General features: G+C 42.3%; 1 protein-coding gene across 8 annotated transcripts in view; it reads left to right on the top strand.

Moving 5' to 3' along the window:
• Window positions 1-27,117, top strand: part of WNK2 (WNK lysine deficient protein kinase 2) — a 186,620-nt gene that overhangs the window by 58,629 nt on the left and 100,874 nt on the right. For all 8 annotated transcript variants that reach the window (XM_073644543.1, XM_073644546.1, XM_073644545.1 and 5 more), the window contains exons 3-5: window positions 17,887-18,059; window positions 21,430-21,650; window positions 23,890-24,047. In XM_073644543.1, the coding sequence (XP_073500644.1) occupies window positions 17,887-18,059; window positions 21,430-21,650; window positions 23,890-24,047 (552 nt within the window). The remainder of the gene's footprint in view (window positions 1-17,886; window positions 18,060-21,429; window positions 21,651-23,889; window positions 24,048-27,117) is intronic.

Here is a 27,117-nt window from a genome sequence, read left to right as displayed (position 1 = left end):
GGCCATAGAGTATGAATGTTGCCAAATGTCTCCATAATCCACCACTTTATATAAATTATAATCAGATGAGTATCTGCTAGACTTCTTATGCACCATATCTTCAGGGGGGACCTGTAGTCCCACCATGCAGAGAACTGTATGCAGATGTTAGATTGTTCGTTGCATCCCTCGCCAAATTTCCACAAAAATGATCTTTTAGCCCCAATTTTTTTTATTTTCACAAGGGTAACAGGAGAATATGAACCCCAAAATTTGTTGTACAATTTCTCCTAAGTACGCCGATACCCAATATATGGGGGAAAACTACAATTTGGGCGCATGGGTGGGCTCAGAAGGGAAGGAGTGACATTTTGGAATGCAGACTTTGGTGGAATGGTTAGTCTGAACTGTTATTATTGTTCCATTTCTTTTATAATGTTTTAGCCAGTTTTTAAGTTGAGCGACTGGGTTGTAAAAGTGATAAACCTGCTGCAGGATAATAACGATTGTTTTCTAGAAAGTCCCACACTCCCCAGTGTTTTCTTCATCTTAGAAAAACCCTCTGAGATTTGATTTGTGGATTTAATATTCTCCCTTTTGTAGGAGCAATTACACTTGTGTATGAATTGTGTACACCGGCGCTGTGTGTAGTGTGGCTGGAGGAAATTGAAGACTGATCCCCTGGTTTTAGATATGGGTCTTGGTGTATTTTCCTACTAAGATCTTAATTTACAAGTGACTGAATAGTTGTAGAAGGTGAGAATTGATTGAGGGAGTTTCTGTGTAATACTGTGCTGTGACATGATGGAAGAATAATGGGGTTTTCCACTGAATAATCACAATAACTATGGCGAAGTATAAATGGAATTGATTTGCTGAGTTGTTTTGCTGCATTAACTTAAAGATATTTCAGAAAAATGCCTAGTTTCCAATTATATATAATAACCATCTACTCTAAAGTTGAGCTTTTCTGTAGGGCCAGTTTTGATTTTTCTTTTTTTTTTGTTTTTGTCCTTGTGTCAGTTTTTATAATTCTTGTGCCATTGGCAAGTTTGATCAATCCATTAAAGAAAGAAAAAATGTAAAATGTGCATTGATTTGTATTGGGCCCGTGACCTATCTGTAAGGATAATGAACAGCACATGTACAAAAAAAACCTGATGAATGAAACCACCCAGAATACTCCTGAAAAAGCACCACAAAAACCCCCTTTAAAAGGAATCTGTGAGCACAGAATGACTGTCCAAATCAAGTACAGGTGCTCTGTGTTATGTAATGTACAGCATGTGACTAGTGCAGGGTAAGCACAGGATTACATTAGGGATAAGTACTGTTTTTATATAGTAAGTCGTTTTAGCAATGGTATAGAGCATAGGATAAGGACAATAAGTTTAGTCTATAGGATAAGACCTAGTTAATAATAGAACTAGCCAAGTGGATGGGGACTAGTGTTAGTAAAAGGTGTGCACTTCCTAGTAGGGGAGATAGAGAAGTGCTGTGACAAGTTCAAGTCCAGTGGGCTGCTAGGGTCAGCATTTGTCTACCATTCGAGGCAGTGGGACCCCATACTGGAATCCCGAACGTAGTCTCCTGTCGCACCTGGAGCCCAAGGTCTGGCATAGGGGCTGCCGGGCACATCTTGCCCTTTGGCGTACAAGGGAAGATGGGACAGGGCACGCCAAGATGGAAGGTAATGGATCCCTGGTGCACTTCCAAATGGGAAGGCCGCTTTGTAATATATCTTATCAGAGAAATCTGCTTCATTCTCTGCAAAAATTGATCAGTCATTATCAAAATTCTCAATTCTGATGTAAAATGTGTATTCAGTGAAGACAGACTTTCCCATTAGTGAGATAGGAGATGACAGCTGCTAATGGTTTCTGTGTAGATCAAAAGAACAGGAGGGGGTGGAGCTCTGTCTCTAGCTCCTCCTCCATCGAATTACCGCCTGCATTTTTCGGACGCAGTTTTACCCAGGAAAACTCTGTGCCTGTTCCTGTTTCTAAGTGATGCCATGTATATATACTTTTTCCATGGACTGACTGAGCAAAACCTCGCATCCTGACGTCATGCCACATCCGCTAATACTGCCAGATCACCACAACACGTTGCCAGTATATGCCCCTTTCTATGATAAATCCCGTGACCACATTGTGGCATGGAGCTGGGCAAGAGGTGGCACATAATAGCCTTATTCAACTAGTCCATAGTCTGTGTCTTGCATAGCAGTTTAGCTTGGTCCTTCCAGATACAACCTCATAGATTATAAGCTTGCGAGCCAGACCCTCACTCCTCTTGGCATTTGTTGTTACTCTGTAATGCCTTCTATAGTTTGTACATGTCCCCTCTGTATTGTACAGTGCTGCGGAATATGTTGGCGTTAGAGAGAGAATCATAATAGACCATTGCGGTGCTGTTTTTGAAGAAAGCAGCCATATATTTCTAATCCTGTATAACCCCTTTAAAACTGATCTGTCTCCAAATTTCATAATACAAAGCAGTATATATTATTTTAGACCTGATGAGGTGGGTGTATTTACTTTAAAAATTCATGTCAGACAGGTTGTATAATCTGTAAGGGGTTGGTACGCACTCAGCCATTTTCAAGGTAGACACAGGAGCCAGTTTCTTTAAAAAAGTCCAAGGTGGGTTTATTTGGACTTCATAAACCGCACTCTCCAGGTAAATGAAACATAGCCTTGTCCGGCACAGAGTAACAAAAACAAGAAAACCGTCCATTGAGTGCTGCGGGTTCGCCCACTACTGGTCAGTGTCCTGTAGCACAAGCACGCTGGAGGTCTCCACACCTCCAGCCACAGACACTGAATTAGACACTCGGTCTCCATTTTATACACAAGCCCTGGCGTTGAGATATGTGAGCAGCCAATCCCACCTGTCTCTTATCACTGCTCTTATAAACTGGCCCTGATACGCCCAATTAACTCTCTCAGCACTGTGTATGCTGGAGCATGCTTTCCCGGTTTTACATCACTGAAGCTGCCAACCTCAGCGATGCATATCTCCCGTCAATGACCTGTCCGGTAGCCATCTTGCATACCCCCCCATCTGCCCAAAGCCGGGGGGCTTGGCACCTTCTGCTAACATACAGTGGACCCTCGACAAAGCGTCAGCGTTGCCTTGCAGTTTCCCAGGCCTATGCTGTACATGGAAGCTAAAGTTCTGGAGGGCTAGGAGCCACCTGGTCACTCGGGCATTGTTCCCCTTTTTCTCTCTCATCCACCTTAGTGGGGCATGGTCTGACACCAGCCTGAACTTTCTGCCTAAGAGGTAGTATTTTAGAGTGTCCTATGCCCACTTGATGGCCAAACATTCCTTCTCCACTATGGAGTAATTATTCTCACAAGATGTCAGCTTCCTGCTTAGATACATTATGGGGTGCTCCTCCCTGTTCACCTCTTGTGATAGGACAGCACCCTGTCCGACATCTGACACGTCCGTTTGGACCACAAACTCCTTTGAGAAATCTTGTGCCACCAGCACTGGCTGTTTACACAGCGCCTGCTTTAGTTCCTGGAAAGCCGTCTCATCTTCTGGAGACGACTCAGCCATAGTCGACTTTGTCCCATTCAAGAGTTCTGTCAAAGGGGTGGCTATCATGCCGAAGTTAGGGATGAACCGGCGGTAGTAGCCCACGATGCCCAGGAAGGCTCTGACCTGGGTTGTTGTTTTTTTTACAGAGAGGTTGTGGCCAACCCTGGATCGCTTGAATTTTATTTATTTGGTGCTTTTTCACACCTCTGGCTTCCTCCATGCCCATGGCCCGTTTCTTTGGGTTGATTGAAAACTCCTCCTTCCGTAGAGCTTTGAATATCGCCTGGACTTTGCTCAGATGGCTTTCCCAATCCTGGGTGTAGATCACGATATCATCCAGGTAATCTGCTGCATACTTCTTGTAGGGAGCTAGGATACAGTCCATGGCTCTCTGGAAGGTAGCTGGAGCTCCTTGCAACTGAAACGGCATCCTGGTGTATTGGAAACAGCCATCCGGTGTTGCAAAGGTCGTCTTCTCCTTGGCCTCTTGGGACTTGGGAATTTGCCAATACCCATTTGTAAGGTCAAGGGTGGTAATGTACCTGGCTGGCCCTAGTCTTTCAATTAGTTCATCTATCATTGGTATTGGGTACGCATCAAACATAGTGACCTCATTTAGTTTCCTATAGTCATTGCAGAACCGCCATTCTCCATCTATTTTCGGCATCAAGACTATTTGACTGGACCATCCACTCTTGGACTCTTCAGTGACACCTAGACTCAGCATGCGCTTCACCTTCTTCAAGATTACCTCTCGACGGGCTTCAGGAATCCTATATGGCTTTAGGTTCACTCGGACATGAGGCTCTGTAAGCACCTCATGTTCTACGATCGGAGTGCACCCCGGTAGATCCAAGAACTGGTCCTTGTTCCGTTGCATCAACTCTTGGCATTGTTGCTTCTGGGCAATTGACAGCGATTCTGCCACCTTGACGTCTCCCATGTGGGCATCCGACTTCGCCACCAAACACGGTGCTTCCACGGGCTCCCTATCTCGCCTTGGCTTTATCAAGTTGACGTGGTACACCTGGTAGGGCTTCCTTCTTCCAGGTTGGTGGACCCTATAGTTGACATCACCAACCTTTTCAACCACTTCATAGGGGCCCTGCCACTTGGCCAGGAATTTACTCTCCACTGTAGGCACCAGTACCCGATCCCCAGGGTTGAAGTGTCTCACCCTCGCAGATCTATTGTACACCCTCGACTGTGCCTCTTGTGCTTTGAGGAGGTGTTCTTTCACAATGGGCATCACCTCTGCAATCCTCTCTTGTATCTGGGCCACGTGTTCGATTACACTCCGGTAGGGTGTAGACTCCTCCTCCCAGGTCTCCTTCACTGCGTACAGGAGTCCGCGAGGGTGTCGGCCATATACCAGCTCAAACGGGGAGAATCCAGTTGAGGCCTGTGGGACTTCTCTAATGGAGAACAGAAGGTGCGGCAGTAGGCAGTCCCAGTCCCGGCCATCTTTCTCCACGACCTTCAACATGGCCTTCAAGGTTTTATTAAACCGCTCCATCAAGCCATCTGTCTGTGGGTGGTAGACTGAGGTCCTGAGTTGTGTGATTTGCAGGCTCCTGCACAACCCCTTCATCACCTTTGACATAAATGGGGTGCCTTGGTCCGTTAGAATCTCTTTGGGCAACCCGGTCCTGGAAAAGATATGGACCAACTCCCGGACTATACACTTGGAGGAGGAGTTTCGTAGTGGCACCGCCTCCGGATACCGCGTAGCATAGTCCAGTACCACCAGGATGTACTGATGTCCTCTGGCGGACTTGACCAGGGGTCCCACTAGATACATGGCGATGCGCTCGAACGGGATCTTAATGACAGGCAGAGGCACTAGCGGGCTACGGAAGTGAGCCACCGGGGAGGTCAGCTGACAGGTGGGACATGACCTACAATAATTCACTATCTCTCAGTGACATCCTTGCCAGTAGAACCTCTGGAGGATCCTTTCTTTGTTTTTTTCTACCCGCAGATGACCACCCAAGGCATGTGCATGGGCAATATCTAACACCCTGCATCTGTACGGCCCTGGTACTAGTAACTGCTCGATTACCTCCCCTCTGAGCTTGGTGACGCGATATAATAACTCCCCATTTACTGCAAAGTGCGGATATCGGACGTCAGCCCCCGGCTCCTGAGCAATACCATTAAGAACAGTTACATTATTAAACGCTCCCGAGTCTATCAGAGCAGTCACTCGCATACCATTCACCCGACATGAGGCATGCCTGCGGTCCCTCGCCTGGTTGAGGGACAGCACTGCAGGCAGGATATGCAAAATATGAGCAACGCCATACTGCGCTGCAGTCCATTGGCTCACTTGTCACGTGGCACCGGGTGGGCGGCTATGTGACCTGGGGTGTGACATCGCCAACATACTATGTTAAGGGGCGGGCCCTTGGCAGCAACTTAGACCCGTCCTGGGCTCTAGGGCGCCCCCCAGATGTTTCTCTAGTTCCCCTTTTTTGGGTGTCCACCCCCTTTTGGGAACCCCAGTATGGAAATTCTACGACCCCGGGCTTTCCCAAGGAACTTTCCACTGCCTGGTACCTTTCCACCAACACCACCAGATCATCGGCATTATGAGGATCTCCCTGGGCAACCTAGGCGTGCACCAATCTCTGATGAGAGTGGATGAACTTGTCCATGATGACCCTTTCCACCATCTGTGCTGCGGAGGAGGATTCAGGTTGCGATCACTTTTGAACTAGGTGCAGGAGGTCGAACATCTGGGACCGGGGAGGTTTGTCACTGCAGTAGGCCCAGCAGTGCACCCGTTGCGGCCTGACAGTCACTCCCAAGCGCGCCAAAATTTCTGTTTTTAATTTGGCGTTCTCCTTTTCGTACTGCAGGGCCAAGTCATAATAGGCTTTCTGTGGCTCGCCCATTAAATATGGCGCCAACACCTCTGCCCACTGTTCCGGAGGCAATCTCTCTCGCTCCGCCACCCTCTCAAAGACCTTCAGGAACGCCTCAACGTCATTACCCCGAGTCATCTTTTGCAAGACTCTCCTTACCGTCTTCCTGATGTGCGAATAATCACCTGGAATTGGGGAAGGGGCGGCCTCTCTGTTGCGAATTTCCCCCGCTAGAAGTTCCATCTGCCATTGTTGCTGCTGAATCTGCTGCATCAGGAGTTTGTCTCTTGCTGCATCTGTTGCTGCTCCCAGTGTTGCTGTTGCAGGCTCTGCTGGCTCTGCAAGTGCTGTTGGTGCTGCTATTGTTGGCTTTGCAGCAGGTGTTTGAGTAGCTCCTCCATGGTGCCGAACATCTGTCTGTCTGACGGCCTTTACCCAGGACATCCACCGATCTCTATGGCAGGTACACGTTTTCCTGGAATCTTATCTTCACTTCTAGCACCAATTGTAAGGGGTTGGTACTCACTCAGCCGCTTTCAAGGTAGTCACAGGAGCCAATTTCTTTAAAAATGTCCAATGTGGGTTTTTTCGGACTTCATAAACCGCACTCTCCAGGTGAATGAAACATAGCCTTGTCTGGCACAAAGTAACAAAAACAAGAAAACAGTCAATACAGTGCTGCAGGTTCGCCTGCTACTAGTCGGTGTCCTGCAGCACAAGCACGCTGGAGGTCTCCACACCTGCCGCCACAGACACTGAATGAGACACTCGGTCTCCATTTTATATACAAGCCCTGGGGTAGAGATATGTGAGCAGCCAATCCCACCGGTCTCTTATGACTGCTCTTAAAAACCAGCCCTGATACGCTCAATTAACCCTCTCAGCACTATGTGTGCTGGAGCATGCTTTCCCGGTTTTACATCACTGAAGCTGCCAACCTCAGCGATACATATCTCCCGTCAAGGACCTGTCCGGCAGTCATCTTACAAATCCTTGTAGAAAGTTTCTTAATCTCCACCCACCCAGCCTTAAAGGGGTTGTCCACTACTTTATATCCCCCCTCCCCCCCCATGTATCCTCCCGGGGCCCCTAAGACTTCTTGTAAATACCTTCTGTTGCTGATAATGTCTGTGAGCGACGCTATCACTGGCCGCTCACGGGCATCACATAACCCCCGGCTACAGCCAGCTATGACATCCGCTGATGTCATGGCAAGTGCTGGCAGCAGCCAGGGATCATGATCTTCCTGGTTCCACGGTGGATGCCAGGCTGTGGGCAGGCTTACCCCCGCGTCACACCTGGCATCCACCGCGCGCTCTGCCTCTCCCCATTCATTGGGAAAGCGCGCGGTGAATGCTGGGTGTGACGCGGTGGGTAACCCCGACCCTAACGCTGAGTCACGCCTCACTTGTTGTGAAGTCAGCGCGGGGTGACGTGATGCCTGTGAGCGGTCACCGATAGCACCGCTCACAGGCATTATCAGCAATACAATGTATTCACAAGAAGTCTTAGGGGCCCCGGGGGGGTTACATTGGTGGGGGGAAATAAAGTAGTGGACAACTTCTTTAAAGTTGCAGCTTATACTGAGTAGTGTGAGTTCTCAGCAGGGAGACGGGACACTAAGGCACTAAGGAGCCTTCAGGCTAGGTGGAAAGAGATGGAGAAACAGATTGTTTACTCTGAAAATCCTTGTTAGATGAGCTGTATAATCCTTTTAAGTTTCTCAATCTCCACCCACCTAACCTGATTGATCATCCCAAGTCTCCCTCCTCCCTACTGAGTTCTCTCACTGCTCAGTACAAGCTGCAGTTTTCAATCAGACTGGGTGGAGGCTGAATACATCTGCCTTCATCGTAAACTGCTCATTTTAATATTTGGATTGTACAGCCAATGACCTAGACCTGATGATGCTGGTGTACATACTTAGGCTCTATTTAATATTATAGATATATATATCTATATTTACAGTTTTAATCATTAAGATTGATCTGTTACCGGATTTAAAAATGCAAAGGGAAGAACATTAGTTAATTAGCACAAAAAATGTGGTCTGTACATTATTTATAATGGGTTCTGTATTTTATGACCCCTTTTTAGCATTGGAGGGATTATTTATTGGCCTGCCACTTACCAATGCCGGAGATCCATGGAGAGATATGCAGACGTTTAGACCTATTCTTACGACATGATGGAGCCACCAAATTGAATGCAAGGCATGGAAAGTCATCTCTCGGCACTAAAGGGTCCGTATTACTTTTGTCCTGGTGATGCCAGGCTCAAGAGCCCGATCGATCCACAAGTTTTAAGACTATAAGAAGAATGACAAATTTTGGAAGAAACCTACGTACAAATGTTAGCACCTACATTGCACCCTTGGTCTTGCATAAGGGATTGCTAGAATATTACCTTATAGCGATCTATATTTTTCCTTGTCTCTCTTTTCTAATACCAGTGACTACGACTTCATTCATCATCTTCCCATCCGTCTCTGCGGAGTTCTGGCCGAAGATAATAAACAGCCTAGTTCTCAGCCATTCTCTCCTTGCTCCTGCATAGTACTGCTACCCCATTGTTCTATAAAACCCGACATCTATAAATATGCCGCTGGTATTGTGTAACCAATTTTTTTTTTTTAATTTTTATATATATACATATTTTTTTTAGGTCATTGCTGTGCGCTAAAGGCAAGTGTTAAGCTGTTAGCTGGCTTATAGGGCTGCATTTCCGTTCGGCTTAGCCCTAGGAATTATTGAATACAGTGGGAGCTCATTTATAAAAAGTGTTGTATTGTGGTCACTTGCTATATTCATCATCCGTCATAGTGCACAGAATATGATATATCTTGATATACTATTAGTAAAAAACACTGAGAACATATCTCTTGGTAAACACTGAGAATATATCTCCATTATTCACGCAAATGTCCAACAGGACCACAAAGGTTTGCATAAGGCTGTGTGCCCACGATACGTTTTTTTAATCGTTTCCACAGCGGCAAAAACGCTGCAGAAACGCTTAAAAACACTTGGTAGAAGGCCTGCTATGTCCCCCAATGATAATCCGCATGTGCTGTGCACATGCTGCGGAAATTTCCGCTGCGGGTTGTCATTGCGGGAAAAAAACGCAGCACTACCAATTATTTTGCGGAAGCGCTGCGTTTTCGCCGCCATTGACTAGCATTGAAACGCATGGAATCCGCATCACTGCATATGTAGATGCGCATTCCATAATTTTCAATGTGCGGATGGTACCCAGGTGTGGAGAAGAGGAGACTCTCCTCCGGACCCGGGTACCATAAAACCTGTAAAAAAAAGAATAAAATAAAAAATAAATACTATATTTACCTTCTGATGGCCCGCGGTGCTCTTCTCTTCGCTTGCCGGCAGCTCGCGGTGGACTCAATGACGTGCGCTGACGTCATTCATGTGACGGCAGGTCCTTCAGTGTACAGCGAGCTTCTGGCAAGCCAGGACGGAGCGAAGCAAGACTCCGGGGGCCATCAGAAGGTAAGTATAGATTTATTTTTTATTTTTTAACATGCTTTACGGTCACACTATATAAATCCACGCCAGTTGCATGAATTTATATAGTGTGATCAAGTTGTCAAGCACTTTCCAAGTGATGCTAAAATCGTTTGGAAAGCGCTTGTCAACCCACATGCGGAAATGCATGTGAAGAACGCTTCACATCCGCTTGTCCCTGGCAGGAAAAACGCATGTACAATCCGCATGTACAATCCGCATGCATTTTTTCTGCTAGGGAGATGCAGAAACGCTCAGGAAAAAATCCTGAACATTTCTGCATCGTTGGTACATAGCCTTATGTTTTCAAATAACTTTCAGAATAAGCTGTTTTATGCAAGTACTTGAGGATCTAAAGGGTAACGTTTCTCCTTGTGGACAGTGACAAGCCAGCCCCGGCATGTCAGTATGAGGAGACTTGTGCATCGGCTCCTTTGGGAAGTTAAATGTGCAAATTGACTATTCAGAGAAGAGTAGTAGAACTCTAGCGCCACCTATTGGAAGTAGCAATCCTAAAAGTCAATATCGACCCTTTAAAAAGCCTTGCCATATGACTTGGGATAAAAGCCAAACCAGAATCTCAATTTGCAGACACTGTGTTTCAGGAGGTTTCCCAGAGGAGCATGCATGACATATAAGTCTCCTCACTCTGACATGCCAGGCCTGGTGTGTTAATTTCCACAAAGAGAAACTTTACCCCAGAGATCCCAGTCTTAAGCCTCTCACCTAGACAAATCAGATCTCATACTTTGCACTGATGAGGGGCAGCACCCCAAAACAGGATAAAAACAAAACCAGAATCTCAATTTGCAGACACTGTTTCAGGGTGCTGCCCTTCATCAGTACAAAGTATGAGAACTGATTTGTCTAGGTGAGAGGCTTAAGACTGGGATCTTAGGTGTAAAGTTTCTCCTTGTGGAAAGTGACAAGCAAGGCCTGGCATGTCAGAGTGAGGAGACTTCTGTGCCATGCATGCTCCTCTGGGTAGCACAGTGTTTGCAAATTAAGGTTCTGGTTTGGCTTTTATCCTAAGACATGCGTCAAGGCTCGTTAAAGCATTGAAATTGACTTTTAGGATTGCTACTTCCACTAGAGTTCAAGTCATCTTCGTCTCTGAAGAAACGCAAATCAATTTCGCAAGCCTACTTAAACAGGCATGGGAGACACCCTTACCCGGGTGCTTGATACTGGCCTGATGTTTTGGGATCCACCTGCCTCTAGTGTTCACAAAGTCTATGATTCAGCCTATAGCCTAACTGTGATTCACACGGTTTGTCACCTTTGCGCTCTGCCTCTTGCCTCTCTCCTTGTATTTGTTCGCCTCTCCAGTTTCCTCTTTTGGTTAGGACTTTTGACTCTGACTCTATCGGGACTTGTTGTCTCTCTGTGACCACCCAATACTGACGGCTGCCATCAGACTACATTTTGGGTCTTCATTGTAGTTACATCTCGCTTATTACTGGGATGACGACCAGGATAATAGGGATCCTTCCTGATAAGTCCCAACTTCTTTGCTAGGGTCACTGGTGACAAAAGGGAGAATCCTTTTGACTCTGCACCTCACATTAGTCTGTGCCAAAATTATACCAGTGGTAAGGTTCCACTTTTCAAGGTATGCCCACCGAACACCTAATATTACAGTCCGACAAGCTCCTGGTTCTGTTAGATATTAAAAGCAAGCTCCAGACATCTGCTATCCAAATGCCATGGGTGCCTTTTTGTTTGTGTCACTTTACCTCTTCCCCATACCTTTTCCTCATTATTGAACATGTTCTAAAGTCTATAAAGACATTTTCTCACCGTTATTTCGATTCATCGCCAATGCTAACGTGATATTGTTTCCGCTGGCTACAGATCATTTTGTAGCTTTTCAAGAGACCTTTTGCCTGTTTTCCACTTGTGTGTTCCCAAGAGGAAACTGTGGCTCTTTAATTTGCTGGAGAAATCTCCACACATCTGTCCATCGGGGACCTCTGTGCTTGAACAGTCCGGATTAAATGAATAAATCACTTTGTAACCTCTGATGATTTTGCAGATACTGTGGTCCTAGGAAACCGTTCAACTTCTAACAATACCGGTACTTTGCATTCTGCAAGCAAGACGTGGCTTTTCTTTTAGAAAGTATATTATTAATAGCGATCTGTTTTTACTGTACAGATTTTGGCAGACTGTATCAAACCACTTTTACCAACTGCAGCTTTGAAAGTCCTGGAGGCCAGAATGTTAGGTAGATGCTCCTAAGTCATGGGCACTTGTTTTTCAAACTCTATAGTCAAATATTTTCATTTAATAGTGTAGAGGAAACCCAAACACATGCAATCCTAGTGTCCCCCCTCTTTTAAACAAGTTTTGCTGCGTCTACAGTGTCATCAGGGGTTGGGTCCAAAGGATACTCGTTGGATCATATTATTCTTTCATTCAATACCTGATATCCTATGTTTCAGATCTTTGCTGGTGGGGAATGGCAACCCCAAGCCCAATAATCACTTCTAACTCCTAAAAAATCCTTCAGTGCTCCATTCATCCTCCTAGATAATGAAGGTCCTAGTTTTGGAGTATACCCAAAAAAAAAACTTAAATTGCAAATCTGCCCAGTTATGTAGTAACATATTTACTGGTTAATATTTAATTGCTAGATTGAAATACTCTTAAAATAACCTTTTAAATATCCATAAGCATATGGCCTATATTTACCCAAGCATAATGCCTGCTGGATAGGATTAAAGTATATGGAGAGCCGTAGGCAAAACTAGTAGGTACTATCTTTTCCTCCATCTCCTATTCTTGGAAGGAAGATGAAGAATAATAAATGGTGAATAGGGCTACATGTAAATGACGAACATTGTATTTTATCACTTTATCATATCTGACAAACAGTAGCTCAGTTGCAGGAATGTATCATGTACAAAGGACAACGCCATTTAAAGGTCAAGGAAAAGTTACACAATGCTCCAAAAATGAGTGTCCATGATGATTCCCAGCAGGGACAACTGAGTTTTTTCTATTGAATTAAGACTCTTAGATGGTAAAAGTCTTGGGTCATTTAGATTTGGACCCCTTTTTATATGGGAGCTGATGATTTTTTTTTTCCCAGCTGAAGCAATAGTCATCTAGCCATTCCTGCATGGGAAATTCTAGTGTTTAGTAGAAAAGGAAAACACAACTCCCCATTCGGTGCAAGACTATCTGCAGAGAAGCTCGTGATCCTCGCTAATGCAGTGCGTTAGTCAATGCAAGGTATCCAGCATCAAATCAATAATTCAATGGCATATTAAAAATATATAGTCTTTTATTTCCAAAATTTTAAAAATGTTAACAAAAAAAATAAGTGTATGTGAAGAAAAAACCTCTTGACATTAAAGGTAATGGGGGGACATGATGAGTGGACGGAATGTGAAGATAACCAGACGAGTTTCGAACGCTATGTGTTCTTAAACTTTAAACTCTTTTTAATATGCCGTTGAATCATGGATTTGAAGCTGGATCAATTCCCTTTTCCCTTGCAAATTCTACTGTCACATGGAAAGTAGCCCATTTAGATGAAAAGCTGCCTAAGTAATCTATGGGTGGCTTAAATCGGAGTAGAAACTACTTTTCCAGATTCTGGTTTGGGTTCAACATGAGATGGTTTCCAGTGCTGGATGTGACCAGTGATTGGGACTGAGAACGAATTTCAATACAATATTGGCTTCATTAATAGGGATTCTCTCCATCAGTTGTTTCTTTCCAATACCAACTGGTAAGTTGAAAACATTACTGGAAGGGCTCGTTCACACATCAGATTTTCACATACCAGTGCCATCCTTGTTTCTGACAGTCTATGGGGCCAATCACATGTCCGTGATTTTTTACAGAGATGTAACATAGTTTCTAAGGTTGAAGGAAGACTAAGTCCATCTAGTTCAACCCATAGCCTAACATGTTGATCCAGAGGAAGGCAAAAAAACCCATGTGGCAAACACTAAGCTCCACATTGGGGGAAAAATTCCTTCCTGACTCCATACGACAATCAGACTAGTTCCCTGGATCAACGCCCTATCAAGGAATCTAGTATATATAACCTGTAATATTATACTTTTCAAGAAAGGCATCCATGCCCTTCTTAAATTTTAACAGTGAATCACTCATTACAACATCATGCGGCAGAGAGTTCCATAGTCTCACTGCTCTTACAGTAAAGAATCCCCGTCTGTGATTATGATTAAACCTTCTTTCCTCCAGACGTAGAAGATGCCCCCTTGTCCCCGTCTCTGGCTTCAGAGTAAAAAGATCAGTAGAAAGGTCTTTGTACTGTCCCCTCATATACTTGTACATAGTAATAAGATCACCCCTAAGCCTTCTTTTCTCCACAGTAAATAACCCCAAGTGTAATAACCTGTCTTGGTATTGCAGACCCCCCAGTCCTCTAATAACCTTGGTCGCTCTTCTCTGCACCCGCTCTAGTTCAGCTATGTCTTTCTTATACACCGGAGACCAGAACTGTACACAGTATTCTAAGTGCGGTCGCACTAATGACTTGTATAGAGGTAAAATGATGTTCTCCTCATGAGCATCTATGCCTCTTTTAATGCATCCCATTATTTTATTTGCCTTTGCAGCAGCTGCCTGACACTGGCCACTAAACGTGAGCTTGTCGTCCACCAATACACCCAGGTCTTTTTCAGTGACAATTTTGCCCAGTGTTTTACAATTAAGCATATAATTATACATTTTATTTCATCTGCCCAAGTGCATTACCTTACATTTATCCCCATTAAAGCTCATTTGCCATTTATCAGCCCAAGCTTCTAGTTTACATAGATCCTCCTGTAATATAAAATTGTCCTCCTCTGTATTGATTACCCTGCAGAGTTTAGTGTCATCTGCAAATATTGAAATATTACTCTGTATGCCCCTTACAAGGTCATTAATAAATATGTTAAAAAGAAGGGGGCCCAATACTGACCCCTGTGGTAACCCACTGTTAACTGAGACCCAGTCTGAGTGTTTTCCATTAATAACCACCCTTTGTTTCCTATCACTGAGACAATTCTTAACCCACATACATATATTTTCCCCTATCCCCATTGTTCTCATTTTATGTATCAACCTTTTGTGTGGAACCGTATCAAAAGCTTTTGAAAAGTCCATATACATAACATCCACTGCATTTCCTTGGTCCAGTCCGGAACTTGCCTCCTCATAAAAACTGATCAGATTAGTTTGACAGCAGCGGTTCCTCATAAACCCATGCTGATATTGGGTCATGAGGTTATTCTTCTTCAGATACTCTAGTATAGCATCTCTTAGGAAACCCTCCAGGATTTTACCCACAGTAGAGGTTAAGCTTACCGGCCTACAATTTCCAAGTTCGGTTTTTGTCCCCTTTTTGAATTTTGGCACCACATTTGCTATACGCCAGTCCTGTGGTACAGACCCTGTTATTGTGGAATCTTTAAAGATTAAAAATAATGGTCTATCTATGACGTTACTTAATTCCTGCAGTACTCGTGTGTGTATCCCATCTGGGCCCGGGGATTTGAGAAGTAAAAAAAAAAAAAAAAAAAAGTTTCTTCACATTCTCCTGAGTATGAGAAAAATGGTCAGGAATTCTGTTGCCTTCTACAGTTTGACTAGTGGCCGCTATTCACTTTAATAACTGTGCTGCAGTTTCACTCCTTACCACTGGAGGCTGCTGTTGTATTCTACAATTGCCCTTTTCCAAGATGGCGGATTCTGAATCTATGGAAACTATCTTATTTCCTGTTTGGGCCTACTTAAAGCCGCGTGGATCTCTCACTCATTGATTGAGTATTGTTAGCTTAGTTTCAGCCTCCAGCTCCTGAACATTCTTACCCAGTCTGTTCTAATTTACCTATGGATTGTTTCCTACAATTCCTTGCTATCTCCAAGAACTTCTACTACCGCTTGCTATTCCTGCTTGTGCTCCTTCGGCTGCTGGTTTCCAGCAGTACTACGTCAGTATTGTAACAAAAACGGACCAAACCCAGACCAGAATAATCATTTCGATTTTCTCCTATGTGGAAAAATCGGATGTGTGAATGAACCATAATGCTGTCATTGTTGTCAATACACTTTTATCACACTTCCAAAAACCTTTTTTTTTTTTTTTTCTTTACTAAGCAAAGTTTCAGTCTTATAACAAGAGACATAGCTGGTGGAATTTCTTGGTTCCAACATTGTAGAATATTTTTGATGAAGGAAATTTAAGGAAAAAGGGATACTGGCAAATCAAAAGTATGATCAAATTGAGACCCCTTACGCCAGACTTCCCAGATTTTGGGGTCTGTCTCGTAGACCATGTTAGATATTAAGCGGGAAGTCCATTTTCCAAGACGGCTGTATCTGTCCTACTTATAGGGGGTTTTATAATTTTAAAAATGAAACCGAAAGATGTGCTTGTGGTTTTTTCCTTAATGGATAACACATCTAAAGACTGATCCCTGAAAATCCTTTTGAGTTGTAAATTGGACTCCACAAAGTAACTAAAAAAATATATAACTGCATGGCAGAATTATTATTTCCATGCAATAATTTGGGTGGTTTTCCTTCCAAGAGCAGGGTTTGCACAGCTTAATACTATTGAGGTTCTCTCCAAATATTTGTTTTCAGCCTTTAATGGTACATGTGTGTAATGGAAGGGATTGATTTTTGTTAATAAGTATTCTGCAAGATTGTCTTTAGGACTCCCTGAGCAGTAATTACTTAAGGGGTATTGGGCATTAGCTCAGCTGTCTTGTAAAGGCTTCCTTTATTTTACTGCATAGCATGCAGATGCCATTGGTGAGGTCACCGCTTTTTGTGGAAAATTGTTATAGCTCTTGTAAATATCAAACTGGTTCCAAAATGTATCTGGTGCATTCCTCCATACTGGAATAATCTTTGATTTTTTTATTTCTTGTTATTGCTAATTGGTGGTCTGTAAATGACGTAGCTTCAGGGATCTCATCTTTTCTATAATCCTATTGCTTAAAATATTCAGTTGTTTAATGCTTAATCTAGTTCTTCTCTTAAAATGTAAGCATAACTGTCACATTGAGCAAGCGGTCTAATCTGCCAGTGTCATGTATGAAGCAGGAGGAGCTAAGAAAATGTAATATATAATTTTGTGCATAAGGATTCATTGTGATTTGTGACTTCTTGATGGAAATCCCTGCTGATTCTAAACTTTCGAGTCCAGTGGGTGGTACTTCTCATTCTGAGTTTAGTAGTCCAGTGGGCGGTACTTCTCATTCTGAGTTTAGTAGTCCAGTGGGCAGTACTAATCTGAGAATGAGAACACTTCCTGGACTCCTAAATCTAGAATGAGCAGGGATTTTCCATCAATAAGTCTCAAGATACATCAATTCCTTATCCACAAAACTATTGAGCAATCTACTCGGTTCTCCTACATCATACCGTGTTGTCCATTGATTGGGCAACATTTTCATGGTGAGAGGTTTCCTGGATGGCTAGTGCACTAGGCAGGATGTATAAGGGCTTTTAGTCTGGTGGTAGTTTTCCAAGAAAACCTATGGTTAGGTGGGACAGACATCTAAGTTGTCCTATATTCGAATGAAAACATTGAGGATCCAGGTAGAAAATGAAGAAGATGAAAAGCGCAAAGTAAGAAAGGAAAAATTACATTACATTATAATAAAAAAAGTTTCAAAACGAAATGATGAAAAAATTAGGGTTAAGGCATAGCTAGAAGCTTCTGGACACAAAATCCAAGTACCATAACTCGGATGCTACTGCAACCTCTGGACATCTTACACCTAGACCTTTGGAACCACAAACAATGTTTTTCCCCATTTGAAGACCTCTGTTGAATCCTCAAAAATTGTGTTCCTTTTTACATTTTTTGTGAGTCTGTATGTAGCTTGGCCCCTACATATGTGTTTATAAAGATGATTGTTTCAAGAATAACCATGAACATGTTCTTCAATGTATAATATGTAACGTTCTAATATCTGTTTTGTCTTTAGGATCGTAAACTAACAAAGCTTGAGAGACAGCGATTTAAAGAAGAAGCGGAGATGTTAAAAGGTTTACAACACCCCAACATTGTCAGGTTTTACGACTTTTGGGAATCCTGTCTGAAGGGGAAGAAGTGCATTGTTCTGGTTACCGAACTCATGACATCAGGGACACTAAAGACGTGAGTGCAAAAGTGTAAGGAATGGTAGGCCTGACTTATGTACGACAAGCCAAGCTCTATGCTGAACTAAGACCAGGTCTTCCAAGTGGCCAAAGCAACAGATATTGTTGCAATCCTGTAATGATGAAAATACTAGCCCGAGCTGATCGTACATTTTGCTTTTCCATTGCCCGCCAATGCTAGTGGGCCCAATGTAGTGGCATAGTGTGTTGTGTGATGGCGCACCATACCCTCCCACATTTCAGCTGAAGCTGAGAGCCATCTACTGTGCTACTCTCTGTACTAGAGGTCTTCAGGACACCTGTTGATTTCTGTGAACGACCATTGGACATGGCCATATTGACCGACAGATAAAAAAGTTATTGGTTTGGGAAGACAGGGAGCAAAAAAAAAAAATGGAAAAACCCAAAGTGGTAAAGGAGTTAAAAGTTGCCAAGGTTTAGCATTAGGAAGCAGGTTCATTGTGGCCTTAGATCTACTGATTTATTACAAAGTACAGCAGAAATGAAAGTGAATTCTAGCACTACTTTCTATACTCCAGTTATAAACTCTTTTCTGTCACCAGAAAAGATTGACAAAAATTGTCACATCTTACTCCAGCACAACTGAATGTATGACTGGTGTATGAAAGGCAAGTCTTAGCAAATTTCTCTACAGCATTAAAACAGGTTAAAAATGGGTTTTTTAACCACCCCTAAAAAAAATAAAAAATAAACATTGTGATCACCAAATCGGAACCCTGTTTTTATTTATTTATCTCCTTACGAAAGCTTGAGAAGTTTGCATCCAGTCATATATTCGCTTTTCAAGTTCCAAATGAAAAGAGCCTAAAATTAATTCATGAATTGATGTTCTGGATTTCTTTAATGTTGGTTAATTGCTTGAGTTCTTGTTCATTTTATTCACAACGTTTAAGATGCATTTTCTTGAAGGGAACTCTGACAGGAGATACATGCTGCCCGTGGATCGGACTATATGTATCAGTCACTGGCTGTATGATCTCAGCCAGATATGTTTGACTCTGGATTTTTGTAAGCCAACATCCACAGAAGATCAGTGGTTAGTTCTCCAAGATGTTTGGAACAACCTCCCTGCCGAGTTCCTTCAAAAACTGTGTGCAAGTGTACCTACAAGAAAAAAGTAGTTTTGAAGGCAAAGGGTGGTCACACTAAGCTTAATATTAGACTTTTACTTCCTGTTCTTCACAGAAGACTTTCACTAGTCTCGTTATCATTACAGACTGGACCACAATAAAAGGTATCACCTCTACACACACATAGGATATACTATTTGCAATAGATCACGTCATAACCTGTAGACCTGGGCAAACCAATTTGATTCAACTCAAATTTGTGTCAAATTTTATGAAAGTCAAAGTCCCGGGAGTTAGAATTTGCAATTAGAGTTGCTCAAATCGCCAATTTATAAATTGCAAAAGATTGCATCAACCACAGAAGTGTTACCTGACCTCATTTTTGACTGTGCGGGCTTCCCTATAATGCCTTGCAGCTCTTTGGCTCCTGTATACCAGATTATTAATTAGGATAGACCATCAGAGCTTGTATAAAAGCCAACACATGGTATGCAGCAACAATTTTAGTATGATTTAGGATGGTTAAAGGATGTCTTGTATAGAGATGGGAAAAGATGGCCTTAAAACGCTGAACAAATACTTCAAACAGTATGTATTGTACAACTGCAAAACTGAAGTAGATAAAAATAATAATCTGCAAACAATACAGAGATTCAGTTAATACTGGAGAGAAGGAAAAGAAAAGGTGCCAGCAGCATTTCCAATCTCAGTGTGATGGTTAACCAATTGCAGCAAGACACATGCCAGCTGCACCATATCCCTGATTAATTAGACTTTTTTTTCTTCATTCACTAGAAAGCAGCAGCAAGGCAGCACAATTTTTTTTTTTACCAAAGAAATTGGCGAGTCAGTGCCAGTTAGAGACTATGTGCTTTTTGAATTTCTTGTGCAATACTTCATGTAAAGGGGGGAATAATTGTTTTTGTTTTTAAATACAAAAGAAAATTCCCATTTTAGCTATGGCCTCACAAAGTAATGTGTACGTTGCACATCTTTTTCACTAGTCAAATTTTCCACCCGTACATGCCACACTTATACAGTGCCTTTTTGCAGGTGCTGGCTTTTTGGACCTGTACCTATGTAATCTTTCTTATTACTTCATTTTTTGGAAGGGGGTTGGATTTGGTTGTTTTTTTTTTTGTTTGTTTTTTAAAAAAAAACAAAACTTTTTTATGTTTTTTTTCTCTTCACTCTGTTTTTGCACACCTGTTTTACTAGTCCAATTTGACAACCATGCACACCACAATAAAAAACTTCTTTATTCAGTTCAAATTAAAAGCAGTTATGGTAGGCACAAACTGCACAGAAAAAAACGAAATGGCAGGGCAGAAGGTAACACATACAAGCCCCCAGACTACGTAATGTAAAAATTAAACTCAATACCATGGCTTAAAATGTGAGCCGCTAGCAAAAGCAGCACCACCACCACTGGCGCCAGCCGTTTAGGCAGCAGTACTACTGAAAGCAGACCATAATTGGCCTCCTTTTCCTCCACTAAACGTATTCGTGGCATGGAATTGAAGGGCATTAAAGAATATACACATCAGTCCTCTCGTTCACAACTGGATGAAGTTGACTCAAACTGTTTGGCTTCGCTGACAGATGTAGTATTCGGCATAGAATTGTCTGCTTGCTCACAGTTGAGCAAAAGGGATAATTTTTGGACTATTTTAATAAAAAAAAAAGTTTGCAGGTAAGTGGACTGTTGGTTACTTTCTAGTTACCAGTCACTTCTATGTTGAGGTCAGTTTGACACTACCAAGAGCTCATCCACACGTCTGTTTTTCACGTACGAGTGCTGATCTGATAGTTTAAAGGGCTGTTCACATGTCCATGATTTTTTACAGTGTTGTCCATTTTTTTTCAAACTGATAGAACTTTTTTTTTTTTATTTCACTCCTCATTAGTGAAAAACTGGTGAAACATACTGATTTTCTCATATGGGAAAATTGCCTAGATGTGAATAAGGCCTATAGTTTTATTTGTGTTCTAGAACTTGAAAGAGTTTGGATACAGTCCTATGAGACCTCAGAGAGTTACACATGTCTTTTCAGGGCAATTGGAGCCTTTTAAGTATTGCGATTTGCATCAATTCGATTCCCTGAAAATATTTTGGGAGAAATGAGTCGAACCTGGCAAATTTACCGTAAATCTCCGAAGATCCGATTCTCTATTTATATAATAAGTGGAGTCTAATAAGAAATTACTATATCTCTATGATGTAAACTGAACTGGACTTTAAGCCATAACTTGTGTTCTTTGTGTTATTTCTTTCAGTTACTTGAAGAGATTTAAGGTGATGAAACCAAAGGTTTTGCGCAGTTGGTGCCGGCAAATACTGAAAGGATTGCACTTTCTTCATACGCGGGCTCCACCCATCATCCACCGGGACTTAAAATGTGACAACATCTTCATTACAGGGCCGACTGGCTCTGTGAAAATTGGAGATCTTGGGCTGGCTACGCTGAAACGAGCTTCTTTTGCTAAAAGTGTAATAGGTAAAGCTGCTTATAATAGTTCTGAAAATATTGGGACTAGTGTTGAGCGATACCTTCCGATATCAGGAAATATCGGATCGGATTGGATCGGACTGATACCCAAAAAATATCGGATATCGCCGATTCCGATACCGGAAACCAATGCAAGTCAATGGGACACAAATATCGGAATGAAAATAAACCCATTCTTTCCTTGTAGGTTAATTCTACATGAAGGAAAACAACTAAGAATAATGTAGAATGTATTACATGAAAAGCCGGCAATTCAGCAGCGGCATACACCTGTACCCGACAATTTCGAACAATTTAATCTATGTGTGATGCTCTATTCTTTGTGTTGTAAATTGTCGGGTACCGGTGTATGCCACTAATGAATTGCCGGCCGACTTTTTTAAAGAGACGGTGCATGAAAACACTATTGTTTTTTTTAATAAATCTTTTAACACTAAATGACAAGTACAGTAAGCTGAGCGCTGCCATCCAGCTTGTCATCCTTCAGAGACACTGCAGAGCGCAGACATTATGGGAACTTCCGATTCCGGTATTCGATATTCTAAAAGTATCGGAACTCCGATACCGCGAATATCGGCCGATACCCGATATTTCAGTATCGGAATGCTCAACACTAATTGTGACTAATTTTATTTGAGATCAATAGATAGGAGGATTTTTTTTCTCCATACACACTGCCATCAGATGCTCCCGTCATCTCTGATGTGATGTGCACTGCATTGTTCTCTGATTCATACTGCCTGTAGTTTAGGCAGCATGAGTCATCTGACCAGGTTCCCTTTTAAAAATAAAACAAAATGAAACTTTCTGAAATGGTAAAAATTGAAATTGTCTCTACTCTTACGGTCAATGCACAAGAGACTGGAAAATAAGACTTTCTAGATTAGAAAATAAATAAGATTATTTGGTAATAATGTAAATTTTTAAGACTTGCCAAAATTAATATTTTCTTTCCCTTGATAAGGAAAAAAAAACCCCCACAGAGGACCACTCCACTTTGTTTGAATCTTTGGTTCGCCATAGTTGGTTCTTGTTGGATTGACTTTAAATGCCACACCAGTCATTGCTCTCCTATTAAGCTGTAAAGGGTCCCATGCACAATAGATGGCTGGCAGCCAAATGAAGGTTTAGTCAGTCGTTGAGCCGATGGTTATCTTTCTTGACTCCTCCATGCACGGTAGCGCTCGGCAAAGTTCGCTACGAGAGAGCTGCTGCCTGGTTCTAATGGCTGCTTCACACCGAAAAAAAAACCCCTCATTCCAAAATCTGCACACCATACCAATGAAAAACCGTCTGATTTCTGTTCAAATTAAAAGCCGCTATGGTAGACCAAAATGGCACAGAAAAAAATGAAATGGCAGGAGGTAACACATACAAGCCCCCAGACATGGTAGTGTTAAAAATCAACCCCATACCATGGCGTAAAATATGAGCCGCTAGCAGAAGCAGCACTACCACCACTGGTGCCAGCCTTTCAGGCAGCAGTTACTACTGAAAGTAGACCACAATTGGCCTCCTTTGCCTCCAGTAAGCATATGAGTAGCGTGCAAGTGAAGGGCGTGAAAGTTCTCTCGTTCACAACTGGATGAAGTTAACCCACTGTTGGTTTCGCTGACCGTTTTGGCAGAATGGTCTGCATGCTCACAATTGAGCAAAAGGGATAATTTTTGGACCGTTTTCATTTTAAAACAAAAAACAACAAAAAAAAACAGTCTCAGTTCAATGGGATGTTGGTTACTTTCTGGTTACCAGCCGCTTCTATGTTGAGGTCAGTTTCACACTACTAAGGGTACGTGCCCACGATCAGGCTATAGCAGCGCTTTGGGCGCAGCGTATTTTCGCTGCATCCAAAGCGTCTCGTCTGATCACGCAGGTAACTCCTGAATGGGGAAGTGAATGGGGAAAAAATACTATAATGATTTGGTTGTTTTTAAAACAAATTATGATGGATCAGATCCAGGCTTCTATGTGGATTATAATTGGTCACAAAACGTCCATCAGGGATCCCATAATAGTAAAAGCCAAAATGCTACTGTGACATTGTGATCAGAGCCGAAAGGATGACTTTTGGATATTTTGTGCCATTTAGTTCTGGACGGGCAAAGTTTTCTCTGGAGATATATATCCATATTAATGAACTAATTTGATTTGAGTGTCCAAAATTTTAACTGGTAAATTTTGGTTTCAGTGTAAAGGTTCTCGGACATTGTAATCTCTCTCCCTTCAGGAACTCCGGAGTTCATGGCACCTGAAATGTACGAAGAACATTATGATGAGTCGGTGGATGTCTATGCTTTTGGAATGTGCATGTTAGAAATGGCTACCTCAGAATATCCGTACTCCGAATGCCAGAACGCTGCTCAGATATACCGGAAAGTGACCAGCGTAAGTACGCTTTAATTGTAATATAAAGTTGCAATTGGATGGACATTTACTTATTTTTATTCCACCAAAAAAGAGTGTTCTAAATATAAAAATAAATCAAGTAATGTCTTATTCTGCATCAATCGCTGAGCAATTTGCCTTATATTAATAGTTGGTAGGTTTATAATCCGCATCTACTGTATGTCAGCGCCTTTTGCACAAGTGCGTAAATGCATCTTATAATAGAAGACCCTGATGATGGCACTATTCATGCCGTGCACGAACACCTGTCCGGTTTGGACACATAAGGTGGTCATCTCCTAAGTGCTGGTTTTCAGAATGCTTCCATTTCTTAAGTTTGGGTTGCAAATTCGACATGTAATTACTATATGATGCTCTGTAAAAATCCAAGACTGATGTCTTTATTTATGATCTGGAATGGCCTGTATGTTACATAGATCTTGAAGCTCTCCTGGAGGGTCACAGATGTATCAAGAATTTGTGAGTGAGGGGTTCGGATGGATTCTCTTTCCCTTGATAATACTCTGACCTGCAGGGTCATTGGTAATGGATTAGATCATATGGTGCTTGCATTTAGTCCCTTGTTAGGTGGTAATGGTTCTCCTGATATTCATCCCCTGAGAAAATGCAGGATCCATCAGTTTTGTTCCCTTATGTCCCTTCTATCATCTGTACAATGTGCCGCCAATACTTCTTGGATTTTTTTTTTTTTATTTGACTGCTATCCAATCTCGTACATGAGGCAATGTGACATTGACAGTATGTTATCTGCTAGATTGAGACATCCCAATCATTTTGAGAAGTCCCCACATTAATCACTGGAAACATATGTTGTGTGCTCCTTCTGACTCCAGCTAATGATTACATTCAACTGTTGGACAAATAAAGATCAATCTGCAAATGATCAGTGGCGCTGGTGTATCTGAGCCGCGCACTGATCAAGGTCAATTTGCAGGTTGATGAAGCGTGAAGAGTTTCCGTTGCTGATGTACAGGACTTTCCACTGAGTCACTGGCAATTGCCTCGAGAGTCAAAAGGGAATTCGGGATCTAGCTGAAATAATCTGATTTATATGCTGCACTTTGGGTTTAATCGCCCACTTTCAGGGAATTTGGAATCACTGTATCTTGAAGAAAATATTGAGTATAAAACCAGCCAGTTGTGCTGGGTTGTTTAGTTATTACATATGAGATATAGTATATAGCTCCCCATGGCTGAGTGTCCGTTAGTCTGGGTTTTGTTCCTGCTCGGCCCTTATTCACATTTATGTTATTTGACATATGGTAAAGTTTTAATACTAGATGTTAAGACCGTCCCGAATAGGGTCAACTTGACGTAGTGGGATGGTTTTAACTTTTTTTTTTTATCAAAAATTATGTTAACAAAGTACCCTATATTATTTTCATGCACTATTGCTATTTATTTACTGTAGGGTATTTGCTTATTATGTTTTTGTCTTGGGGTTTTATATGAAATATGATGTTAAAATAGTAAATGTATCATTTAGATATACAGGGCTGGAAAGCAAAGATAATCCGTGCACAAAAAATGTTGGAGGTTTTTTAGGCTCATGTACACTTGAAACCAGAAGTTTACATACATTATATAAATAGACAGATATGCATGTTTTTCTCAATATCTGACATGAAATCAGAATAAACCTTTCCCGTTTTAGGTCAATTGGGATTACCATAATTTTTAATATTTGCCAAATGCCAGAATAATGAGAGAGGGAGAGAATGTTTTAAGGCATTTTTATTACTTACTGCAAAGTCAAAATTTTACATACACTAAGATTACTATGCCTTTAAGCAATTCTGGACTGCCCATATGATGTTGTCATGTGTTTAGAAGCTTCTGATAGTTTTTTTTTTTTGGCAACATCTGAGTTAATTAGAGACACACCTGTGGATGTATTTTAATGCACACCTGAAACACATTATACACAAGTACAAACAAGATGGGAATGTCAAGCCATCATACCGCAGGGAGTCTGAAGAGCATGATGATGCATATGGTTAAAGGGAACCTGTCACGTCCTATCTGCCCTCTAGACTGCCCCCATAGCATTGTTAGTGATGCAATGTGCATCACTAACCAGCTGTTTTCATGAAAGTTGGTGCAGCTATAATGATTTTCTAACGTTTAATATACTTAGATCCTACCTGCCTTTTCAGTCATAGGGGCGTGCTTGTCATATTCAGTCATGGGCGGGCGCAACATTTACTCACTGCTGGCGCCGCCCATGTATTTGAATCCTGCTCCCAGCAAGTGCTGATATTGTGGGGCTCAGGCACACTTTTATATGTTTGGCCGCCTGCGCAGTGAGGCTTTGTGATTACCAGCTTCACTGCACATGCGTGGGGACCATAGCGCGTCATAGTGCATTCGCAGTGAAGCTTGTAATCACACAGCCTCACTGCACATGTTCGGGGAATAGAGCGTCATAGCGCATGCTCAGTGCAGCTGCGAACTACACAGCTTCACTGCGCATGCGCTATGACGCGCTATGCTCCTCTGCTCCCCACGCATGCGCAGTGAACTTACTGCAAAGTCAAAAGTTAACATAAAGTAAAATTACTATGCCTTTAAACTATTCTGGACTGCCCATATGATGATGTCATGTGTTTGGAAGCTTGTCAACATTCTGAGTTAATTAAAGACACATCTGTGGATGTATTTTAATGCACACCTGAAACACACTGCTTCTTTGTGTAGCATCATGGTTGATTTCTTTAGACTTCCCAAGTATCAGGAAGAGAATTGTGGACTTGCACAAGTCTGGCTCATCCTTGGGTACAATTTCAGGATACCTGAAGGTGCCTCCTTCATCTGTACAAACAATTATACGCAAGTACAAACAAGATGGGAATGTCCAGCCATCATACCGCTCAGGAACGAGACTGGTTCTGTGGTGATGAACATGCTTTGCTCCGACCTGTCTATATCAACCCAAAGACAAAAGCAAAAGACCTTGTGAAGATTATGGCGGAAGCGGTTAAGATTGTGTCAATATCCACAGTGAAACGAGTACTGTATCAACATGGGCTGAAAGGCCACTCTTCCAGGA

Source organism: Phyllobates terribilis, unplaced genomic scaffold, assembly GCF_046119375.1.
Source record: "Phyllobates terribilis strain yellow unplaced genomic scaffold, ASM4611937v1 Scaffold_8__6_contigs__length_399053987, whole genome shotgun sequence".
In the NCBI taxonomy this organism is placed as follows: domain Eukaryota; kingdom Metazoa; phylum Chordata; class Amphibia; order Anura; family Dendrobatidae; genus Phyllobates; species Phyllobates terribilis.
Note: the sequence above shows the minus strand (reverse complement) of the source record. Positions and strands in the feature narration are given on the sequence as shown.